General features: G+C 42.1%; 1 protein-coding gene across 2 annotated transcripts in view; it reads right to left on the bottom strand.

Moving 5' to 3' along the window:
* Positions 1–19,151, bottom strand: part of ESYT3 (extended synaptotagmin 3) — a 54,743-nt gene extending 35,592 nt beyond the window's left edge. The window contains exons 1-4 of one of the 2 annotated variants that reach the window (XM_058194641.1): positions 18,606–19,151; positions 3,434–3,475; positions 2,317–2,451; positions 1,136–1,212 (exon numbers count right to left, since the gene is read on the bottom strand). In XM_058194641.1, the coding sequence (XP_058050624.1) occupies positions 1,136–1,212; positions 2,317–2,451; positions 3,434–3,475; positions 18,606–18,965 (614 nt within the window). In that variant the 5' untranslated portion in view covers positions 18,966–19,151. The remainder of the gene's footprint in view (positions 1–1,135; positions 1,213–2,316; positions 2,452–3,433; positions 3,476–18,605) is intronic. The other variant, XM_058194635.1, reaches the window with a different exon arrangement.
* Between the last annotated feature and the right edge of the window lie 6,760 nt (positions 19,152–25,911).

Below are 25,911 nucleotides of genomic sequence, written 5' to 3'. Positions count from 1 at the left end.
ACCTTTTTATAAAAAGAGTCAGAAGAGAAATACTGTAGCTATCCAGTGCTAATCCAGCTTTCTCCTACAGCCAAATAAATTACTCCCCTGAAGTATTTCAACAATGCATGTTATAAAGAGGAGGGTCAGGCAGTACTTAGCTAAACATGGCTTCACCGAGTTCTTTGTTTTTATATATTCAGGGCACCCAAGGACATAGACATACAATATGAGAGTTTTTTTTCTTATGCAAAGTTCAATGCAAATGGGATTGGCTGCTACTACCATGTTTCCCTGTCTTATATTTTTTGAACCCCAAAATAAGTGCTTGGCCTTATTTTTAGGGCAGTCTTATTATTTTGGGGCTGGTGTAGCAAGGTGGGGCTCCTCTTGCTGTCTTACCTGATTTCCAGCTCTGTGTTTAAATATTTTCAGGGAGGGCTTATTTTCGGGGAGAGGCTTATTTTAGCACATGTGCTCAGAAGCCCGATTGGGCTTATTATAAGGGGATGTCTTATTTTGGGAGAAACAGGGTATATAATTACTAATTATTAATAATTAAATGCCCAACATTAATCTATTTCTAGACAGAAGCTCAATAAACCTTTCACATCAAAAGTACCGATTTTTGCTATATTCATAGTGAATACCATACCTAAGATTTTTTTTCAATGATTCTGTTTTTGTTTCAAGATATTCGTGAAATCTTGACTTAATCAGATGCATCTTCTCTGCTAAATATGGACTATGTCTAACAAACTGCAGGCATACAATCAGTGTTATTTCAGCCCATTTGTTTCAATAAATATAGCCTGCAATCAATATCCTTCCTGGATGGTCTCAATCTAAGTTTCCCTATTTGAAGCAAATGTTCATCTTTATTCATTTATTTGCATGCTGGACACCTAGAGAAACACCTCTCTAAACTCATCTTCACTGTGATAAATGTCCCTTTACAGGTTCATATACCCTGCATGAAGTCACATGATGCCATAAAGTTGCCTTTATTCCATTTTTATAGCATCATTTTAGGAAAAGCAAAGCAATCACTGTTAGCAACAAAATGCACAGAAAAAGTCACTGTTCACTGCTTAGTGAAGCCAATCATGCCCTTTCCTAACGATAAACCATAGGAAACAGTGCAGTTCTATACTACCATATTTGCAAGTCCAGGATTATTTGTCTTCGACCAACTTCTTTGGTATAGGTTTTCACTCCTTTAATTTTAGGGCACTGAAAGGAAAGCATGCAGCAGTATTATTAATACAGCAATGAGAAAGTCTCATTTATCTTAGCACAAAGATAACGACAGCCAAATGTCAATCTAGAGCCATCATAATTAAAAAAATTTGCAGAAAGAAAACAAAATAATGGGCAGGAGAGAAAGATTACAGAATCTTTATTTCCTGCTCGTTGTTTTGTTTTCTTTCTGCCAATAAAATACAGAATATTTTCTAATCTGCTACCCTTCAGAGGTAATGCAGCTAAACTTGATATCATTTCCGGTCACCAGGGAATTGAAATATTTTTCTCCAAGGCATCATTCGGGGGAAAGCTGTACTGCAGCCCTTAAGTTTGCATTTTAAAATTCAGCCAGCTAAAAATGTTAGCTGTTGAATTCAACAGAAGGAAGACATCCAAAATTTAAAAGCTCGTTAAGAAAACAGAAATTCAGATGCCAGTTTAAGATTACTGAACAAAATTAAGTCCTTAATTAATTGAATTTATAATGCAAAGCATTTTTTTTCAATATTATTGTGTGCATTTTTAAAAATACCTAACAAAGGATCTTTGTTCTTTTTATATTAATAAAATCAGAAACTAAGTGAGTAATGAATAAGAGGATTTTTCTTTACCATTGATAACCCCTATAAATAGAGACTAAACAATTACACATTCAGAAGCGGATGAGAGAAAACATCATAAGAATAGTTCTAACTTCTAGCAGGAGTTAGATTTTAAAGCTGCAAGATCTTTTTGTTCTCTTTTTATACTAACATCTTGAGGATTCAAGTATAATCTGAAAGATTCTGAAAACAAATAGCTATTTTAAATAAAATGGACAGAAGTTCACAATCCTTTTGCACAAACATCTACTCTTTGTTACCCTAGCTACACTTCTACCTTTTAGTTAAGTAACTTAAGGAACGGGTTTGAGTAAGACCATTTTATTACACCTATAATTAAGAAACTGAATATCAGAAATCATTGTACCACAAATAATCAGAAATTAAAATAAATGGATCCAGATATATCTTAAGCCTATGTATACATAGAAAATATACTCATGAAAAATCAGTCTGAACGCGGCAGTCATTTTCAAAGACATCACCTTACCTTATCTCCAAGATGGATTTTAGTAAATGTACATGTTTTCAGATGTACATTCTTTCCTCTGATTTTTGGTTCAAGGATTTCCTTAAATGTCTTTTCCATAATTGCTCCAAAATATGGCCAGAACTGTTCAACAATCTAGTCATAAAACAACAAAAGACTAAAATCAACACTTGTACAAACAAACATTGTTTACCATTTTTATTTTAAAGACAGAATGCTAACTTTTTAAATATCTATGTTTCTAAAGTGGTAAAACATACACTCTTTAGATGAAAATGAGCCGGTTAAATATTGTGGGTTTTCTGAATTCAAATTGATAGCCTTGGCATGTTACACACCAGATTTAACTGTGGTTGAAAAGAAGAAAGTGTGCATGATTCAGGGGTGAAATCCAGCAGGTACTGACAGGTTCTGGAGAACTGGTAACGGAAATTTTGAGCAGTTCGGAGAACCGGTAGCGGAAATTTGGAGTAGTTCAGAGAACCAGCAAATGCCACCCTGGCTGGCCCCAGAGTGGGGTGGAAATAGAGATTTTGCAGTATCCGTCCCCTGGAGTGGGGTGGGAATGGAGATTTTGCAGTATCCTTCCCTTCCACGCCCAAGCCATGCCCACCAAGCCACACCACGCCCACCACACCATACCACACCTACTAAGCCACGCCCACAGAACCGGTAGTAAAAAAATTTGATTTCACCATTGGCATAATTGATGCGAAAATACCAGGAGATAGTAGAATAGAAGATAAACATTGGAGAATTGTCAATTTTTAAATATCTGCCTAAGAAATTTCAGTGCTGAGCATACATTATAACATAATTGCTATGGCTAGTTAGTTTTGGTAACAAAGATTGCTGCGCAATTTATTTTGGAGAGAACCTGGCAAAGGCAGATGGCAATGTTTTTTCTTCAATGGAAGAGAATTTTGATCAAACAAACTTCAGGGCAAACCCTGAATGTGATACAAACGATATCCAACTTACCCCAGCCACTTAAGTAGAGCAAACAAGCTTATTCATGGTTGATTCAGCAGCCAAGTTACAAAGCAAACTTTAAAGCAGAAACATTTCAGCCTTCTGTTTATCAGATAAAAGCTGATAAACTTATCCAGTGCCTTACCTTGTTCAGCCATTCTACCCGTTCAACATCTGGGAAGTGCACCTGAAAAGCAAGGCAAAGAAGAAACAAGTGAAAACCGACTGGACTATGAGAATTAATACACAAGATGCAAGTAAAGTGACAGGACTAACAAAGGACTATTATAAAGTCTGAAATATAGCATAATTCTATAAAAATATAAAAAATATCCCTACAAAATGTATTTCATTTTCAGATTTATATCCATTATGAGACAATTACAGTTACAAACAGAGCTCCATACTGAAAATGGAAGACAAGATTAATTCAACTCCAAGAAATTGCTATAGCTTTGCAGTAGAGGGCAACATTTTATATACAAACAAGCTAATTTCTGTTTTTCCGTTTATTACTTTTAGGTTGAGGAGGCTGCTTTTTATTTTATGGGAACTTGATTATTAGTTACCAGAGCCTCCAGAAACAGGGAAGGAAGGAAGGAAGGAAAAAATTAATTTGTGGAACTTCCATTTAAAAGTCAATTAAGCAATACTTCAGAAAAAACATTATTTTTGTTTTTCCGTCTGACAGCTTCTTCTTCTTCTGAGAACAGTCAATTGGAGTAGGTCAACCAACTATTCAGAAATCACGATAAAGGCGTCTACAGAAGTCCACAATTATACCTTACATGCAATCCAGGTTCTCACACATTTCAGGGTGGAGATCATTGAGATATTGGGATTTCTTTACCTTCAATTTTTGTTACCCACACTAATGTGAAATAAAGTGATTTATTTCACCTTGCTAGCCTTAGGCTAACTCTTCATAGTAAACCAGATTTATTGTACAGATAAAATGCTCATCATCTCATCAGCTTATTAAAAATGAGCAACAATAAAAGGCCTATTTTGTATTTACATCTTAAGATAATGCTAGTAAATAGAATTGCTTTTCCCTAAAGACTGAGAGCAAATATCTTAGTTAAAAAGGCCACACATTCTTTAAAAAAAAAAAAAAAGAACCACTGTAGAATTAACTGGAAGTCTGATTTAAATTAAGATTAGGGGATAATATTTTTGCTTTTAATTGTATTAAATATTACAATTAGATAATTGTTATTTAAGCTTTCTTAAATAAGAAAAGTCAATATTTATGGGTCCATTTGGTGACTTCGTTACTCTTCCTGCATTTTGCATACACTTGCTCATCCTGAAAGTATGATGAATATGAACTCTCTCTCCCCCACCCCCGTGTGTGTGTGTTAGTGTACACAAACACACAGATGTATATATCGTATTTATTTAAAAATATAGTACAGCTAGTTCTTGACTTATGTCTGATTGTTTAGAGATGGTTCAAAGTTACAACGGATCCTAAGAATGGGATTTACAATCCAGTTTCAAAGTTGCAATGTCCATCTCCCATGGTCACATGACTGCATTTTGGGTGCTTGCAGTCAGCCTGCATTTGCAGCCATTTATTTAATTTATTTATTTTGTCAAACACAACATTATATATAAGTATAAGCATGAAATAACCATACAAATTGGATACAATCAACGGGAACATTAGGACAGGAACGGTAGGCACGCTGGTGCTCTTATGCACGCCCCTTACAGACCTCTTAGGAATGGGATGAGGTCAATAGTAGATAGTCTTTGGTTAAAGTTTTGGGGATTTTGGGAAGAGACCACAGAGTCAGGTAGTGCATTCTGGGCATTAATAACTCTGTTACTGAAGTCATATTTACTACAATCAAGACTGGAGCAGTTCACATTAAGTTTAAATCTATTGTGTGCTCATGTATTGTTGCGATTGAAGCTGAAGTAGTCTTCGACAGGAAGGACATTGTAGCAGATGATTTTATGAGTTATACTCAGGTCATGCCAAAGGCGGCGGAGTTCTAAATTTTCTAAACCCAGGATTTCAAGTCTGGTGGCATAAGGTATTTTGTTGTGATCAGAGCAGTGGAGAACTCTTCTTGTAAAATATTTCTGGACATGCTCAATTGTATGTCCGAAATGAGGTGTGGGTTCCAGACAGGCGAGCTGTATTCACGAATTGGTCTAGCAAATGTTTTGTATGCTCTGGTTAGTAGTGTAATTTTTCTGGAGAAGAAGCTACGCAAGATTAAGTTTAGAATTCTTAAAGCCTTTTTGGCGATGTAGTTGCAGTGGGCTTTGGCACTTAGATCGTTTGATACGAAAACTCCAAGGTCTTTGACGGGATGAGGGTCATCTACAAGGTAATGTCCATCAAGCTTGTATTTAGCGTTCTGATTTTTTCCCCCCAATGTGTAAGACAGAGCATCCCACAGTCATATGACTGTGATTTTGTTTCCCCCGCCCCCCCGAAACCAGTGTTTATATCCAGTTCCTGGAAAAATAGCAAACAATGGATTCAATTAATGACCACTGCATTCCCCTAATGACTGCGGTGCTGCAGCAATTGAACAATTGCTGGAAAAATATATCATAAAATCAGACACGGTCACACGATGACTTGCTTTACAACCATCACAACTTACTTACAACCAAAATTGTGGGCTTTTATTATGGGTGTATATCAAGGAGATCTACATTTTATGTGAGTAAATCAGATGAATGTAAGGATATATGTTAATAAAACCAAGGAATTTATGCCTACATGGGTAGTGGCTTTGGGAGAAAAATAAAATAAATGGCAGGTTGAGATCAGTTCTCAGCATAGTTCAATAAAAATGATAATCACATTGTAATGTATCTTTAAGGGTTTTGGAGGGAAAATAGAGTGGGAAATAGCACGTTGCTAATTGGCTGAAGCCTCCAGCTGAACTGTATATAAGGAGGGGTTTTTACCGTTTGCTTTTGCTGGGTTCACCATATAGTAAAGAGCTGTTGTTACTCATCTGGTCTCCTGCCTCGTTATTGCCCGAATCTAACACTGGCGACGAAGGTGGGATCTCGAGGCAAAAGAGCACCAGGAACGAACCCAGCAAAATAAGGGCGGTTAGCAACGATGTCCAGCTATACACCGCCAGCGCCATTCGACCCAGCCAAAGAAAAATGGGGGTCATACATGGCTCGCTTCGAGTGTTTCCTCGAAGCCAACGAGCTCCAAGGAGTCTCGGACAACAGGAAACGGGCGATCTTCCTGAGTCACTGCGGTCCCGAGGTTTTCGACACCGCGGAATCGCTTTCTGAGCCAACGCCGGTACAGGCAGTACCGTGGCAAACTCTGCAGACTGTTTTGAAAGCCCACTATGCACCAACGCCTTCCAAGTTCGTTCAACGGTTCGAATTAAGGCAGCGCATGCAGCAAGAGGGCGAGTCCATCAGTGTGTACATGGCAGCACTGAGGAAAGCCGCGAACCATTGTGAGTACCGAGACTTGGAAGACGCGTTGCTCGACCAGCTAATTTGCGGGGTCAGGGACATCCGTTTGCGACGGCGGCTGCTATCCAGAAGCAACCTAACGCTCGCAATCGCCCTGGACGAGGCAAGGGCTCACGAGATGTCTACCCAAGCGGCAGAAACACTACAAAAGCCGGTCGCGCCAGGGGCGACAGCGAAAACAACCCCGGTCCACAACGAGGAAGTACAGGCCGAGTCGGAAGAGGAGGAAGAGGAAGAAGTCTTCCACACCGGGAAGCCGGAAAGGGAAGACCGGGGCGAATGCGCGAGTTGCGGGGGCCAACACCAACGGCAACATTGCAAATTTAAGGATGCCACGTGTCGGCGATGTGAAAAAAAAGGGCACATCGTGAAAGCCTGCCGAGCGCCCCAACCTTCCCGCCAAAAATTCAAACCGACCAATCAAAGCGCGGGAACCGCGAAACGGCCCGGGATTGGTCAAGGGAAAAAAGGCGCGAAGTTGAATCAGACCGCCGTGAGAGTGGGCCAGGCATCAACACGCCTAGAAAAAAAAATCTTTATTAAAACACTCATCGAAGGAGTGCCGTGCCGAATGGAAGTGGACACTGGATCTTCAATTACGATCATGTCCTGGAGCAACTTAGAAAAATACTTGCCGGCTATCGCGGAACCCAAACTGCGGCCACAGAAGCTACGAGTGCAGGACTATCAAGGAACAGGATCCCTGTCCGAGGCGACGACCGTCCACGTCAAGTATGGACAGTTCGAAAAAACTCTGCCCATCACCATCGTCGATGGGACTCTGCCGAGTTTGTTGGGACTAGACTGGTTCCGGGCATTGGGCATGGGAGTGACCGGAGTCTTCCGAAATGAAGTCGACCTCAAGGACGAACTCATGAAGGAGTTCGAGGACGTTTTCAAAGACTGCCTGGGCAAGTACAAGGGGACCCCTACCTCCTTCAACCTAGACCCTCAAGTTGCCCCTATCCGTTTAAAGGCTAGGAGGGTTCCCTTCGTTCTGAAACCCAAGATTGACCGGGAACTGGACAAACTAGCAAGCCAGGGGATACTAGTACCAGTCGACCATGCGAAGTGGGAGACGCCGATAGTCATCCCAGTGAAACCAGACGGGTCAGTCAGGATTTGCGCCGATTACAAGGCGACGCTAAACAAAGCTTTGCAAAAAAGCGCTTACCCCTTCCCAGTGGTGCAACACTTGCTGCACTCGCTAGGGCAAGGGCAGGTTTTTGCCAAACTAGATTTGGCCCAAGCCTATCAACAGTTGCCCGTAGATAGCAGCACGGCCGAGGCACAAACAATCGTAACGCACAGGGGTGCTTTCAAATGCACCAGGTTACAGTTTGGGGTCAGTGTGGCACCAGGATTATTTCAAAATTTAATGGAGCGGCTTCTGCAGGGGCTCCCCGGGGTGGTACCGTACTTTGATGACGTACTGGTATCCGCCGATAATATGGAAGAACTAGGGGTGCGACTGAGAAAAGTTTTGAGTATTTTCCGGTCCGCCGGTTTAAAAGTCAAATTAAACAAGTGCCAGATCGGGGTAGGATCCGTAGAATTCCTGGGCTACGGATAGACAGGAGGATCCACCCCGCTGAGAGCAAGGTTAGGGCAATCAGAAAGGCCCCAGCACCCCAAAACAAAACAGAGTTGCAGGCGTTTTTGGGTCTGGTAAATTTTTACGCGGTTTTTTTAAAAAGTAAGGCTACCATAGCCGAGCTGCTACACAAATTACTAGGAAAAAATGCTGCATGGTCTTGGGGAAAGGCGGAAGCTAGAGCATTCGAAGCAATAAAAAACCTCCTGTCTAGTGATAGCCTATTGATCCAATACAATAGCACACTACCATTGGTGCTAGTTTGTGATGCATCCCCCTACGGGGTGGGGGCTGTGCTCAGCCACAGGCTGCCAAATGGCACAGAAGCCCCTATAGCGTTTTACTCCCGAACAATGTCCTCAGCTGAAAGGAACTATAGCCAGTTGGATAGGGAAGCCTTGGCCATAGTCTCCGGGGTAAAGAAGTTCCATGAATATGTTTTCGGTCGCGACTTCGAAATCGTCACAGACCATAGACCCTTACTAGGGTTGCTGGCGGGCGACCGCCCAACGCCCGTGGCACTTTCGCCCAGATTGACCCGATGGACTATCTTTCTGGCTGCATATTCTTACAAACTGCTACATCGGCCAGGAAAGGAGTTAGGGCATGCAGACGCCTTGAGCAGATGCCCTTTACCAGCGACTATCGAAGACCCCACTCCGGGCACACCCGTCTTGTTAATTGACTCTTTGGACTCTGGTCCAGTCACTTCCAAGGAGGTGGCTCGGGCTTCTTACAAGGACATTACATTAAGGACTGTAATGGGTTGGGTGCAAAGAGGATGGCCCGCTGCGCCGGGTGAGCGTTTTAGGGAATATGTAAAAAAGCGCGGGGAATTGTCGGTGCAAGGGGGGTGTTTGCTCTGGGGGGATAGAGTGGTGGTCCCAGAGAAATTGCGGAAAAAAGTTCTGGAACTTCTGCACGAAGGCCATCCTGGAATCGTGAGAATGAAGGGTTTAGCCAGGAGCTATGTGTGGTGGCCCTTGATGGACATGGAGATTAGCGATAGGGTTGGGAAATGCCAAGCATGCCAGGAATCCAGACCACTACCACCAACGGCCCCAATCCGAGAGTGGGAGAAACCCCAGGGCCCATGGTCCCTAATCCATATCGACTTTGCCGGCCCTTTCCACGGCCAAACATTCTTAGTGGTGGTAGACGCATTTTCCAAATGGCTGGAAATCATTCTAATGAAATCCATGACCGCAGAGGCTGTAATTTCAGTCCTGCGGCACCTTTTTGTAACACACGGGTTACCAGACACACTCATTTCAGACAACGGGCCACAGTTCACGCCGACCCTTTTTGAGGGGTACTTGGCGGAAGAGGGCATCTGGCATGTCCTCTCGGCGCCTTTCCACCCTGCGACGAACGGCCTTGCAGAGCGTTTCGTCCGGAGTGCAAAAGAGGCATTGTCCAGAATCAGACCCGGGGATTGGCAATTAAAAATTGACACCTTCTTAGCGGTACAACACAGAACCCCTTGTGTAGCGACTGGCCGCAGCCCAGCAGAGCTACTGATGGGGAGAAAGCTTAGATGCCCGTTAGACCGGTTAAACCCGAACTACACACCAGACGGGTACAAAACAACACCGGCAAAACAAGAGAATTGACAGTAGGGAGTCCCGTATGGGCACACAATTATGGTGAAGGCCCAAACTGGCAAAAGGGAACAATCCTAGAAACAACCGGGCCCAAATCATATCTCGTAGAAATAGAGGATGGCGGGTTTGGAAACGCCACATAGACCAGTAAAGAAAAAGAATGGCCACCAGTCTAGAAACAGACGAAACAGGCCCTGACTATCCAATGATTGAATCCACAGCTAACTCAAACCCGAGAAAACCGCAGGACTTATCTGAGTTCCAGCGACACCAACCGGTCCCTCCAAAGGAAAGCAGGAACGACTCTGCAAGTAATCCAAGGCCGGATGGCCTGGAGGAGGAGCTGAGAGGAACGAACAGTCCCTCCGGCCAGCTCGACTCACTCCCAGATAATGAACTGCGCAGGTCCGAAGAGTTAGGAGGCGCCCTGCGTGCTTACGTGACTACGTGAAAAATAATTATTCATTTTATGTAAATAGGGTAAAAGTTTTCTGGGAGGGAGGTGTAATGTATCTTTAAGGGTTTTGGAGGAAAATAGGCGGAAATAGCACGTTGCTAATTGGCTGAAGCCTCCAGCTGAACTGTATATAAGGAGGGGTTTTTACCGTTTGCTTTTGCTGGGTTCACCATATAGTAAAGAGCTGTTGTTACTCATCTGGTCTCCTGCCTCGTTATTGCCCAAATCTAACACACATATTAGCAAATCCTGCAACATAAATTGCACAAAATTTGCCCAGGGAGGGAGAGAAGTTATGGTAGATACAAAATCCTTCTTGTGTAAATAGGTGAGTGCCAGTGGTAGGTTGCTCGGTTCGGATTGTTTCGCAAGAACTAGTAGTAAAACCAGTAGGAGGCTTCCCCACCGACCCGGATGTCATCATAGGAGATCTGCACATGCACGTGCACGTTCCTGTTGTGAACCGGTAGTAAAGGTAAGTAGAACCAGTTGTGGGATTCAGCCAGTTCGCACCACTTCGGGAGAACCGGTTGTTAACTTTCTGAGCAGTTTGGCAAACTGGTTGTTGAAAGAAATCATTAGGGCAGAGAACCGGTTGTTAAATTACTTGAATCCCACCCCTGAGTAGAACCCACCCCTGGTGAGTACATGAATACTCAGACACAATAGGTATCTTCCTTTTTTTTCATCCCAATTCTCAAAGATATGCTTATAACATTTATAAGCTTGGCTCCGTGTATAAATATATTAACACCATACACAATACAATTCAGACAAGAGGGGGGAGACTCAATTTGAGTGAAAGCTGACGTTAGATGTGATGTGGGTATTACAAGACCTTTGATGGGAGGGAAAGGATAGTCCAAGAGGTAGTGGAATTCAGGAATTAAATTCAGTACCCTGTTTTAGAGATCCATGATGGCATTTCTCATTTATCACTTTATTATACTTTATAGGAATGCCTGTATGGACAGTTAGCTCCTAATCAACCTAGGAAGTCTCTTGCCCATGATCTGTTACAGAAGCATGAGAAAATTACAGGTGTAAGCAGAAAAGGCAATATCTTCACTGCCACAGTTTCCTGTTACTCAGTAAGAAAGGTCATTAATAGGATGGAACCACTGCAAGAAGCTATCAAATGCTACTGATCATGACCAGAGTCCCACTCCCACTCTCAACTATAACTTTGGAGGGAGAGACAAGCTGTTTTCTACTTGCATAGGAGAAGATATATTCAACCAAGCAAAAGTCACTTATGGGTAAACATGTGCACTCTCTTACTATTAAGTATACTTCCACCTTAATAGGTACACTAGATTAAGCAAATAGGAAACAAACCAGTCCCTGATGGTAAAGTGATTCACACAAGATTGCTTTGTAAAGCAAAACAAAAATGCAAAGTAAACGAAATGATAAGCCATATCTGATTTACAGTACTCCAGGTATTTCTTACTCAGCCTCAGTGTTCCTCACGTGTAACAGAGGAGCAGAGCAACAGAAAAAAATTGACCTAAGGCAGTTTTAAAGACTGTTTGTTAGAATACATCACATTAATCGATAAAAATGGGGACTTGATCTGTACAGTACTTGTATGTGGTATATGCAATCACTCAGAGTGCAAGCTTCGTTTTGTTCCTGATCTCACCCATAACTTTGTATCTTTCTCCAGATGGTCTAGGAGGATGAAGCCCACCCAAAGAATTGAACTATGCCACTCATGATCTTAGCTAGTTCATAACACAAGCAAATACTGCTGGTATAGTATAAAAGAATAGAATGCATAAAAAAAATCACAGGTGTTTTGTGATCATTCCAGTGAACCAATTTTGTTGCTTTTTATTCTCTACTGTAGGTAAAAAAGGGACATGGTGGCTCAGTGGCTAAGACACTGAGTTTGTCAATCGAAAGGTCGGCAGTTCAGCAGTTCGAATCCCTAGAACCGCATAACAGGGTGAGCTCCCATTACTTGTCCCAGCTTCTGCCAACTTAGCAGTTCAAAAGCATGTAAAAAATGCAAGTAGAAAAATAGGGACCACATTTGGTGGGAAAGTAACAGCATTCCATGCGCCTTTGGTGTTTAGTCACGCTGGCCACATGACCACGGAGATGTTTTCGGACAGCGCTGGCTCTTCGGCTTTGAAACAGAGATGAGCACCGTCCCCTAGAGTCGGGAACAACTAGCACATATGTGCAAGGGGAACCTTTACCTTATTGTAGGTAAGTTTCAAAATCTTTTAAAATACTAGGTGAAAAGTTCATTAGTTGTTGGCAAGTCCAGCTCTAAACAGATCTCAATGTAAAATTGTTCTTTATTTCCCCTACGCTAACATTCACACTAATGGTGTAACAGCTACTGTATTGTGTCTGTGTAACTGAGAGAGGTCAGGCTGAGGCATTCTGTTCTGAAAGTATTCTCGTGATAACGAATTCAACAGTTCATAATTGGCCATACATAACTCTTTACTACATTGCTTTTATACCGAAAGAAAAGGAAAGCTGTACTTAACCTTTCACATTAAGTAGCCAGGAAAAAGAGACGTTTGAAATACATTAGTAATTCGATAGGCTGTTTTCTATGATGTGAAGTATTTGGATCAGTTAGGATTTACAAAGTTTAAGTGCCAAATTTATCATGTGCCCAGTCCTTGAGATTTAGGTAAACCTAGGACCCAACTAGTATTTGCTTACTATTACTCTTATCCTGTTTCTGTTTCTGAAAGAAATTAAGACTGCTTTGTTGAAAAAGATTCCCAATCAGCCACCCAAAAACATATCAAACCCATAACCATTTAACAGGTTTGTCGGGTTTTTAACATCAGATCCCTTCATAACCTGCTCTGGAATACCTCTAGAAAGAATTCCTTTGGAAGCTTTATTCCTTCATGAAACAGCTCCGGGTTTAAAGAACTAAAGGAATGCTCTTTGCATAAGGCCCATATGAATTAAATCTGACACTCAAAACTTTTCAAAGCCATAAGACCTGATAGGTCTCAGGAGGTCTTTAAAAACCTCATTCAGCTTTCCCATCCAAGCTGGCTACATTAGCAAATCCTTTACTGCAATAATATGATATTGTAAATACGACATTAACCCAGTAGAAATTTAGTTGAGCAGGCAGTCAAAAGTTACCAGTGCTAAGGGAGTCAGGGTTTGTACACTGCATTAAGCTATAATATGATTTCTTTGGCTTTGCTTAGCATATTGAATGGATGTAATCAAACTTGGTTCACTCAATAATCCATGACTGAACAAACTAGAGACAATTTTCTAAATATGTTCTTATTACTACATCCACCCCAGTGGTGGGATTCAGCCAGTTCGCACCACTTCAGGAGAACCGGTTGTTAACTTTCTGAGCAGTTTGGCAAACTGGTTGTTGGAAGAAATCATTAGGGCAGAGAACCGGTTGTTAAATTACTTGAATCCCACCACTGATCCACCCCTTTATTACGAAGCAGAGCAGAATATTTCTAGAAATCTGTAACATTTCTGCTGACATTAAGGAGTACGAAATATTTTTCTACAGACCCTTTCATGAGCCATCTTCTGAAATCTATTTATTTATTTGGTGTACAGATAGTCCTTGACTAACGACCACAATTTTTGTCACCATTTCTGTTGGCAAGCGAGGCAGTTAAGTGAGTTTTGCCCCACTTTAAAAGCTTTCTTGCCATAGTTGTTAAGTGAATCATTGCAGTTGTTAAGTTAGTAACACAGTTGTTAAGCAAACCTGGCTCCCCATTAACTTTGCTTGTCAGAAGGATGCAAAAGGGGATCACATGACCTCAGGACAATGCAACCATCATAAACATGAGTCAATTGCCAAAAGTCTGAATTCTGAAGATATCCAGGGTAGAGGTGGGTTTCAGCAGGTTCTGACCAGTCCTGGAGAACCAGTAGTGGAAATTTTGAATATTTCGGAGAACCGGTAGTAAAAATTCTGACTGGCCTCACCCCCATCTATTCTCTGCCTCCCAGGTCCCAGCTGATTGGGAGGAAATGGGGAAATTTTGCTGTAACCTTCCCCTGGATTGGCGAGGGAATGGAGATTTTACAGTATCCTTCCCCTGTCACGCCCACTAAGCCACGCCCACAGAACCAGGGTAAAAAAAATTGAAACCCACCACTGATCCATGAGGATGCTGTAATGATTGTAAGTATGAAAAACGGTAATAAGTCACTTTTTCAGTACCATTGTAATTCTGAACAGTCACTAAACAAACTTAACAACAGTTTGTTGTTAAGTCAAGGACTACCTGTATATAGTGCCTTTCTACTGCAGGCTCAAAGAAACATCCATTGCACAACCCTCTCTAATGTTATCCTGATTAGAACTTTGTGAACTAGACTGGGAATAAGGATTGGTCCAAAGGTACTCAATGAGTTGTCTCAGCTGAAAGTGGACTTGAACGTGCATCCCTCCAGTCCTAGTATAGGATCTTAACAACTACAACATATGTGTTCTGTCCTCCCTCGCCTCCGTCCGAATGATGGCTTGATTAGCCGTCACTATCAGCTCTGGCAGCAGAATAGCCAGCATCTGCCAAGAGCCTCTGTTATCTTCCACGACGCTGGTGAGTCACCTAGAAATAAACTTCAGCTCTTAATCAGTGGATTTGCCTGTTACAAAGAGACACAGCAGCTCTGGCTGCCTTTTATATCCTGTGGGGTGTGGCTCCATGACTCAGCACTTCCTGGGCCTGCCCCACCCTTGCTTCTGTTGTTCCCTCCTCTCCTGCCTACAAAACCAAGCCTGATTGCCGTCAGCTGGGTCTGCAGGCGTGCCCTGGGGGGTGGGAAGAGTCAGGGGATGGAGGCCTCGTTATCTCTTCCACCTGACCTGTTTCTGGCTCCTGGAGCTGAGCCAGGCAAGCCGGTGCTCCCGAGGTAAGTCCTGACGGCCCTTCCCCCTCACTGTCCAAGTCCCTTTCTGGCAGCAGGCCCGGCTTGGGGGGCGCAGACACAACAATATGGTTCTGGTGGGTATTCTGGATTTGCAGTCCTTGTTAAAACTCTATGAAACAGAAACTACTGGCAGAGAGTGGCTATACAAGTAATCAACTAGTTACCTTAATTTTTTAAAAAAATATTAAATATGCATCTAGTAAAGTTCAAAGTTAAAAACAATCATTTGGTTGAGTTTCTTATATATGATAGTCCTTTAACCATTCTGAATGCATTCTATATCAACTAATTTTGCATCTGTATATCCCATTTCCTCAAAACATATGCATCAACAGATTTTCTGTTCCACTAATTTCCTTTATACAAGTTTTTTTAAAAACTTAATTGCAACTAACTATGGGGAAACTTCAGCCCATCCAATTTCTTTGTCTGGCAAATGATGACCTGCGGAACACCTTCTGGAAGTCTCTATCTCATGTTTCTATCTCAGCAGATGGTAGCACTCCCTGAGGTCTTCTCACTGAAGTACGAAGGGGATGAGTTCACTGGAGGGCTGAGGAGACGAGTTTCTGGTATTGCCCTAGACTTTAAGAGTTCTGCTTCTCCCAAGGTGCCATTACAGTTGGATCATTGGAAGCAGTGTAGGATATAGTGACCAGACGTCCCGCTTTTGGCGGGACAGTCCCGCTTTTTAATAATTTTTCCTGCGTCCCGCGGCAATTCCAAAAAGTCCCGATTTTTTTTTGTTTCACTCTCATTCTGAAAATGGGAGGCGGCAACGCAAGAGGAGGAGGCGGGGAAGGGGGAGTGGCAGAGAAGGGGGCACGAGAGGGAGGAGAGACGCCGCTTGACTTCACCCGAGAGAAAGAGAAGAGCCGAGAGGAGAGCCGAGGAGAGCCGAGCCTGCCTGGAAGAGCGGAGAAGCAGCAGCCATTCCTCCTCCTTCAGGCAGGTGGCAAGACTCAGTGCGCATGCGCAGCCCCCCCCCCGGTCAATGGTGTCCCGCTTTGCCATCGCTGAAATCTGGTCACTTTAGTTTAGGAGGCCTAAGCTTTTTGTTGATTATATTCTGGTTTTATCAGGGGGCAACATCTGACTGGCTTTGTCTGCATCTGGAAATTAAATAGGGTGAGCCTGCTTTATACTTGGATAAGAGACCTCCAGCAAAGGCTAAATGGTAAGCTGGACTTGGGAATAGAAAAGCATATTGAAAAAAGCAATGGCAAGCCACTTCCACACTATTGTTAACTGAACTATATGGATGCTTCCAAGAAATCGCCAGGAGTTGGGATTTAGTTAAATAATATTAATTGCTGTTTTTCTAGGCCAGAAAATAACGGAAGTTACTTAACATATTCACATTTTCTATTCTCTCATTCACCCACACCTTAATGAGATCTAATCTGCAGCACAGCTCAACACTTGTAACTATTAAGAAAAGAGATGGAGATGTCAATATTTGAGATGGGACGTACAGAGAAAAAGCACCCATGAGTATGTGCATGGACCTCAGAGGACTTTCTGGCCAATTACCCCACAATCCTAGTAATGCCACTGTGAGTCTTTGTCTTTCCCAATGAACAACAACTTTCAGTCATAGCCAAGATTTTAGGGAGGGGTTTTTGTTTCAATAGAATTGGAAGAAATCCTCAAAAGCAGTGCAACTCCTTGACCAGAAAAAGCTCCCCAGATTTGCTCCTGGCAGCAAAGTGAAAGGTGTTCTATTTCACTCTGGGGAAGTGATGCTGTTGTTTTTGTCAGTCAATGACTTTGTGCTTGGAAAAAGAATATAAAAGCATTTTGAAAACAAGTCCTAAAAAAATGTCCAAAATGGACTGTAAAACTTGCATCAACCATTTTAACTACAAAACATAATGAACAGAAGTTTAAAAGTCACAAATCACAGCTTAAAGACTTGTCCCTCACATCCTGGACATAAACTGTTTCAACTCCTACCCTCAAAACGACACTATAGAGCACTGCACACCAGAACAACTAGACACAAGAACAATTTTTCCCCGTATTCCATCACTCTGCTAAACAAATAATTCCCTCAACACTGTCAAACTATTCCTAAGTTTGCATTACTATTAATCTTCTCATCGTTCCCACCACCCATCTCCTTCCACTTATGACTGTATGATTGTAACTTTGTTGCTTGTATCCTTACAATTTATATTGATATTGTGTCCTGATTCCTTGTGTTTCCAATCACACAAATTCCTTGTGTGTCCAATCACACTTGGCCAATAAAATTCTATTCTATTCTATTCTATTGCTTATTTGTACCCTATGACTATCATTAAGTGTTGTACCTTATGATTCTTGATGACTGTATCTTTTCTTTTATGTACACTGAGAGCATACGCACCAAGACAAATTCCTTGTGTGTCCAATCACACTTGGCCAATAAAAAATTCTATTCTATTCTATTCTATTCTATTCTATTCTATTCTATTCTATTCTATTCTATTCTATTCTATTCGTGCTGAATGCTGGGCATCAGTTTGGTTTTATAGAGGAAAGATTTGTAAAACTGTGCCATTACCACTTCAAATCCTTTGCCCCATGTTTTACTCTGAATCCTATTAAAAGTAGGCAACCTATCAGAGAGAAGAGTGAGTTAGCCTATTCTCCAAAGCACCAGAGGACAGGATGAGAAGTAACAGATGGAAACTAATCAAAGGGCTTAGAACTAAGGAGAAACTTCCTGACAGTTAGAGCAATTAACCAGTGGAACAAGCTGCCTTCAGAAGTTGTGGGTGCTCCAGCACTGGAGGTTTTTAAGAAGAGATTGGACAACCTTTTGTCTGAAATGGTATTGGGTCTCCTGCTTGAGCAGGAGCTTGGATTAGAAGACCTGCAAGGTCCCTTCCAACTCTGTTAACTTACTTCTGATGAGTAGGATCAGTAAGCAAGTAGCATACTTAAATCACAGTTTCGATTCATGTTAATTTATCAGGTGTCCCCCTGAATTCCAAACCAGCAGTGTAGAACGGCAAGCTTCCCTCACTCCCCTAAAAGAATGGACAAGAACCATTGCATTGCCAGTCTCCCACCTGAGGTTGGACACGGGCTATTTGGTGGGAGGGAGTAATTTTCCCTAACTCGATACTATTTAATACCAGGTACCAAGGAACAGAGAGGGAGCCCACTAAAGCCTCCGGCGATATAAGGTCCAGGGGCTCATTTGCAGAACTGGCTCCAGAAGAGCAAGCCCCTCCGCTCCCAAGTTGTTCCTCAGGCCGGAAAGAGAGAGCAAAGTCGGTGTTGCGTTACTCACCCAGGCCGGGAGCTGCTGGAGGGCGATTCCTTGGCTGATGGCTTCCTTCTCATCCTCAACCAGCCCGAAGGCTGCCAAGAGCCGGGAGTGCTTCTCGCGCCGGTTCCTTCTCCACCACATCCAGAAGAACAAGCCGATCAGCACCCAGATCGTACTGAGCCCCAAGTAGCCGGCCAGGTAGACCGGCGCGAGGCACAGCACAGCCCGGCTCGCGAAGGAACTCAGCTCCCGGAGCAGCGGGGGCAGCGGCTTGGCTTCCCACCACGAAAGTTGTTCTTCGCTCGGCTCCATCGGAGCGGCGTTCGAGGTAGTAGCAGAGTCGGAGTGCGCCGGGGCCGCAGCCGCAGCCGTCGGCTGCATGGCGGGTAGAGCCCGAACGAAACCACGAAGAACGACGCCGCTGCTCCCGGCCGGCAGGGCAGGTGCTCAGCACCTCAACGCAGCTCCCTCAGGCAGCCCGGAGCGCTCCAAGCGGTCGTCCAAGAGCATCCGTAGTGCTGCTACTGTTGCTGCGGCTGCCGCCGCCCATTTACTCTCCTCCTCCTCCGTCTCCCTCAGCGACGCCCCGGCAAGGCAAAGTCTCGCTCAGGTGTGCTGCTGATTTTCGGCCTCTCCTCCTCCTCCTCCTCCTCCTCCCTGCAGCCGGGCCAGCAGGTGGGAGAAAATCTCGTGTCGCTGCGCTTTGCTGCCCCCTAGAGGGCCACGCGGTAAGGAAAAACCTCGATAAGTTTGTCTATAGAAATTCTCAGGTTATGGTTCAACCAATCAATCAGAATAGAGCTGGAAGGGACCTTGTCGAGTACATATTAGATAATATATATAAGTATAAGAATGAACTGAATACATACAATGAATACAATTAAAAGGAACATTAGGACAGGGAGGTCTTCTAGTCCAAGCCTCTGCTCAGGTAGGAAACTCTGCCCTATACCATTTCAGACAAGTGATTGTCCAGTCTCTTCTTTAAAAACTCCAGTGATGGAACACCCACAACTTCTGAGAGCAAGCTGTTCCACCGGTTACTTGTTCACTGTTATGAAGTTTCTCTTTAATTTCAGATTGCTTCTCTCCTTGATTAATTTCCATTCATTTCTTGTCCTGCCCTCTGATGCTTTGAAAAATAAGTTTTGTTTTTTTTAAATTTACATTTATATCCCGCCCTTCTCCGAAGATTCAGGGCGGCTTACAGTGTGTAAGGCAATAGTCTCATTCTATTTGTATCTTTACAAAGTCAACTTATTGCCCTCCCAACAATCTGGGTCCTCATTTTACCTACCTTATAAAGGATGGAAGGCTGAGTCAACCTTGGACCTGGTGGGACTAGAACCTACAGTAATTGCAGGCAGCTGTGTTTTAATAACAGGCTTCTTACAGCCTGAGCCACACTGCGGCCCTCCTCTTTGTGGCAACCTTTAAAATACTGGAATACTGCTGTTGTTGTTAGTTGAGAAGTCATGTCCAATCCATGGACAATGTTCCTTCAGGCCTTCCTGTCCTCTACCATCCTCTGGAGTCCATTTAACCTCACGCCGACTGCTTCAATGACTCCATCCAGCCACCTCATTCTCTGTCATCCGTTTCTTCTTTTGCCCTCAATCTTTCCCAGCATTAGGCTCTTCTCCAGTGAGTCCTTCCTTCTCATTAGGTGGCCAAAGTATTTCAGTTTCATCTTTGGGATCTGGCCTTCTAAAGAACAGTCAGGGTTGATCAGGTGATCTCCTCTAGGACTGACTGGTTTGATCGCCTTGCAGTCCAAGGACTCACAGGAGTCTTCTCTAGCACCAGAGTTCAAAGGCCTCAATTCTTTAGCACTCAGCTTTTCTTATGATCCAACTTTCACAGCCATACGTTGCAACTGGGAAAACCATAGCCTTGACTATACGCAGTTTTGTTGGCAGGATGATGTCCCTGCTTTTTATTATGGTGTCTAGATTTGCCATAGCTTTCCTCCCCAGGAGCAAGCATCTTTTAATTTTTTGGCTGCAGTGATCTTGGAGCCCAGAAAAATAAAATCTGTCACTACCTCCATTTCTTCCCCATCTATTTGCCAGGAATTGAGAGGGCCGGATGCCATGAACTTAGTTTTCTTAATGTTGAGTTTCAAGCCAACTTTTGCACTGTTCTGCTTCACCCGCATCAAGAGGTTCCTCTTCACTTTCTGCCATTAGAGTGGTATCATCTGCATATCTGAGGTTGTTGATATTTCTCCCGGCAATCTTAATTCCAACTTTTGATTCATCCAGCCCCGCCTTTCTCATGATGTGCTCTGCATATAAGTTAAATAGGCAGGGTGATAGTATACACTCCTTTCCCAATTTTGAACCAATCAGTGGTTCCGTGTCCAGTTCTCACTGTTGCTTCTTGACCTGCATACAGGTTTCTCAAGAGACAAATAAGATAGTCTGGTACACCCATCTCTTTAAGAACTTGCTACAATTTGTTGTGATCCACACAATTAAAAGCTTTAACATAGTCAATGAAGCAGAAGTAGATGTTTTTCTGGAACTCCCTAGCTTTCTCCATGATCCAGCGTATGTTGGCAATTTGATCTCTAGTTCCTCTGCCTCTTCGAAATCCTGCCTGTTCTTCTGGTAGTTCTCGATCTACATACTGCTGGAGCCTAGCTTGTAGGATTTTAAGCATAACCTTTATGAATCATGGAGGAGTGGAAAAGAGCAAAGAGGATCATATTTCTTCAATTATTCTTAGACGTTTGATGATCAGGTAAAAAGATTCCTTTAACATAAAGTTCAACTTCGTGTTCCACATGGACACAATGTATGCATTATTTTTTTTTGGCCAAAGTATGAATGTGGTTTGTCATAGCCTTGTTCTGGGATTTTTAAAAATTTCTTTGAGTTTCAAGTCTAAGGTTCGGCCCAGGATTTTCTGAAGGTATGCCATTCAAGAATGAATTACAGTTCATCTTCTTTAATTTTTTGGAGATTAGCCAAGCTGAGCAGAATAGTGATAAATAATTTTTTTGAAAACTCAGACTTAAAGTAGGGAAGTTTTGGATTTAAGAGAATTAATTTCCTTTTTGCTTTGACATACAACTGCAGATTGAATTCTACAGAGGACAGACCATAACTACATTGCAAGAGAATTAGCTTTCATAGACTTCCATGTTATTCTATAGGATTTGACAGTAATATGCTGTTGGCTCCCTTATGCAGGGAGGGATTGGATAACTTTTCTTTGGAACAATATGCTGGGTTAAAAAAAAATATGTATATTTTATTACTTTGCTCCTAATGCCATCTGGTGCTTAGGTGAAAAAATGCAAGGAAAAATAAATTAACAGTCGCTATTTTATGTAGTCAGCTCATAGACTATAAGGTAGGGTGCATTAACCTAATCATTAAAGCATATTTCAAATATCAGAAGTTAAATTGTGGGTGCTACTTATTTACTATTTCTGCAGCAATAAATATGTGCTAGATACAATAAAAGAAAAGGTACACTTGAAGTATTTACTCAACCAATTCAGCAAACTGGCAAAACTGGAATACCTGCATTTTATTATGGTAGTTCGTTCCATGCATACAATAACCAAGAATGTTTCCATATTTTAATGATGCTATAGGACAAATGGCTTTTCGATTAACTTGTTTTTATACCTTTCTAAAAAGAGCTAGCATACATATACTATATGCATACCCATCATGCTTTCCCCTTTTGTGGTAGATAGTTAGTCAGAGTGCAGGGGAAAAAAAGAAGAAATAGGAAGGACTAATTCTTATACCACTCCATATACTGTCTTTTGCTCTTTAACCCTCTTGCTTTATATTACATCAACTCCATCCACCCTTGACTTTCCCAGTCTTTCCCTTCCACTCCACCACCACCATCTGCAGACAGAGTTAAATTAAGCAAGGTGGCAGTCATGCAAGGTGGCAGTCATGCACAAAAGATTACCTCTTTTGTATATGTGTGCAATATTGGTGCATATGAAAAAGGGACAAGATGTTAGTTGCGACATGTACCTTCCATCTTGCCTACCCTTTCTGCGCTCCTCTCTCTAAGGATGTGTTGTTGCTTTCAACCCTTTCACTCTTCACTCTTTGTTTTGCAGTACAATCCTCTCTATATGACCAAACCACCTTAACGTCTTGCATTGGTTACACATGTTGGTATTCCATCCACATTTGTTCATTACTGATTCATCTCTTCTGGTTTTAGCACATGTACTTCTTAATCAGCCAGCCAATTCTTAGTGCATTCAATTATGTTTTCCATATGGGAACTACCACTTTAGATAAAGTTGAAGATACTGTCATAATCTTTTACCCATGCTTGGAGGCTGTTGGGATGAAAAAGACTAAAGCTGAACTCGAGAGGTGGAATGTTATTTTTTGTTCACTGAGGTTCTCCATCAGCCCCAGTGTGATTCTTGCAGGAAAGGCATAACACCAGAAGGATCACATCTAGGATTTGGGCATGGTTCTGGACTGGATTATACAGCTGAATGGACAAGTGAAATTGATACAAGGAAGATTTCAAGTGGAATCAACTGGTCTGATTTGTGATTTCAGCGGAAAGCACAATAGGTTCCTCACTTTTATGAAGTGAAGGAGGATGAACTTTAGAGAAGCTAATTTTTGTTTATAGTGGCACCTGGATTGGAAGGGCTGCCTGTTAAAAATCAGATTAGCCCATCTTTGCTCACTGCAAGCTGTTGAAAACAGAGATCTTCTGGAGAGTATTTGGAGAGTAACACGATGCTGTCTGTGCTGTTAGAATGTTATTGTCGCTGCACTGTTTATTTTAATGTTTTTAATTAAATACATTTTTGCTGTGAACATTTTAATTTTTATGCATACCATCTGTTATTGTTAACCAGCAGGAATCCTTGCAGATTATAAACACTTCATAAAAAATAAATGTGCGTGATTATATTTTAAAATCACCAATACATTGCTGGCCTTGGTAACAGCGAATTCCATAATGCAATTATCCACTTGTGAACTAATATTTCTTTCTGCCTGTTCCTGATTTATTGCCAATTTAGTTGTTAGTTTATTGGCTTACATAAGTTTACTGTTAGAATTATGATTGTACCAACTATTATTTATACAAGTTAAGATTTCTTAACCTTATTCACATCTTAATTCAGTTTTTAGATATTCATTTTTAGAAAAAATAGGTGTACAAATAGGATGTGCCTACCTGATATAGTAACTATTTTAATATGAATCAACTTGAGGAAATCAGCACTCTAATTTCTGAAGAATGGTGTAGGAACAAATAATGTTTGAATGATTTAATGAGTCTGGTTAAAAAACGAATAGTCCTTTATGTTACATTTATTTTGTAACAACTGCATAGAACAATAAAAGATGGTGATATGAGAAAATTCAAACCAAGTAGATTTAAAATCTCTGCTTAAATGAAGTCTGCAAATCCCAACTTAGACAACATTTTAAAAACATTGTTAAATGCAGGAAAAAAAATAGTAAAACCAGTGCTGGGTAAGCATCCTTGACAGAAGGGATTTTAAAAATGAGATACCCGCCCCTGCACCGGGGGGCGGGGGATTCTCAATTTATGGTTATTATTCTCTTTATTTCTTTAATATATCTTAATATCCAGCAGATTTGTGCAAAAGCAATTGTTCTAGATAAGATATTGATCCTAAGCCATACAGGAAGTCAAAGATACAAATACTGAATCTTGCTTTGAAGAGAACTACAAACTTTAGTAGTTAAGGCTGGTGTCTTAAAAATGGCAGGACAGTCCTTCATTTTCACAGTCCTTTATTTGCCTTTTGTGTATCAGCTGAAGATTTGTAATCGTTTTTCAAAGCGGCCACATTACAGTCATATTCTGTTATAAATCACAAGTCATCTGAAAATTTTTTGGCCTTAAAGTCCACCAGCCAACCTTTTGGTTATTAACTGGATTATTTGTTCAGTTAACATTTAAATCATTTATACTCCCACTTCACAAATAAAAGAATCCGGGCGTGCTAGCTTACAGATCACTAACAGGTGGCACCCTAGAAAGGAGTAACGGGGGGGCGGGGGGGGAAGCGGGGGGGAATGGAAACAAGGATGGTCCCTGAAAATGGAATGGCTTTGGTTACTTAGATTGACTCTTATAAAGGCGTTTTCAAACTGAAGTCTACTTGGATAACAAGAAAGAGCTCTTAACTTGCTTTCTTGACTCTTTCTAGTACTGCACCATGATCCTACCTGCTATCTGGCTCTAGAATAGGGAGGTCTTTACAACACTGTGAAAAGAAAAGTGCATTTGTATTTCTGGTTGGGAGAACATCCCATAGCATGTTTGCCACTATTGAGATGGGCTGCTCTCTAGTACATCTGGAGGATTCCAAAGGGAGCAAAGGTAGGAGAGCAGAAAATTTCATTTTCTCTTTGACAGCAATCCAAGGCAAAGCCATGGTCACTGTGAAAACAAGCAAGCAAGCAAGCAAGCAAGCAAGCAAACAAACAAAAAATGCTGGCCAAGATGCACCTTGGCTTTATCCAACAAGGCTATTTTTATGTGCTAGATTCAACTGCTAGAAAAAAACATTTTTTTCCTTGACTTACATCACTTAGGCACTGTTCAAAATTGCAATGGCACTGAAAAAAGTCTTCAGTGGTATCTTCAGTGCCCTAAGAGAAGGTTCATGATATTCATTAGAAGACGACAACTTCAGAACACAGCTAACACCTGTCAATAGAAAACTGCAAATATAGTACCACCAGCAGATTTAGAAGAATACTTTCATAAACTTTAATATATTCTGCGCCCTCACAGAAAGTGAAAATTAAGCAACATACCCAGAAATGAATGCAAGTCTGAATCGGACATTTATAGCTTTAGGATATTATTCATTAGAATTTAGAAATACTTAAATCTATTTGTTGTTGTGGTTTCGGTGTGAGGTACAAGCTGTACGCTGATGACACCCAGCTGTACTTTTCCACACCGGACCACCCTAGCGAAGCTATCGAGGTGTTGTCCCGGTGTCTGGAAGCCGTACGGGTCTGGATGGGGAGAAACAGGCTCAAGCTCAACCCCTCCAAGACTGAGTGGCTGTGGATGCCGGCATCCCGGTACAGTCAGCTGCAGCCTCGGCTGACTGTTGGGGGCGAGTCATTGGCCCCAATGGAGAGGGTACGCAACTTGGGCATTCTCCTGGATGGACGGCTGTCTTTCGAAGATCATTTGACGGCCGTCTCCAGGAGAGCTTTTTACCAGGTTCGCCTGGTCCGCCAGTTGCGCCCCTTTCTAGACCGGGATGCCTTATGCACGGTCACTCATGCTCTCGTGACATCTCGTCTGGACTACTGCAATG

Source organism: Ahaetulla prasina, chromosome 1 (assembly GCF_028640845.1).
Source record: "Ahaetulla prasina isolate Xishuangbanna chromosome 1, ASM2864084v1, whole genome shotgun sequence".
NCBI classification, from domain to species: Eukaryota; Metazoa; Chordata; class Lepidosauria; order Squamata; family Colubridae; genus Ahaetulla; species Ahaetulla prasina.
This window is presented reverse-complemented; position numbering and strand designations above follow the sequence as displayed.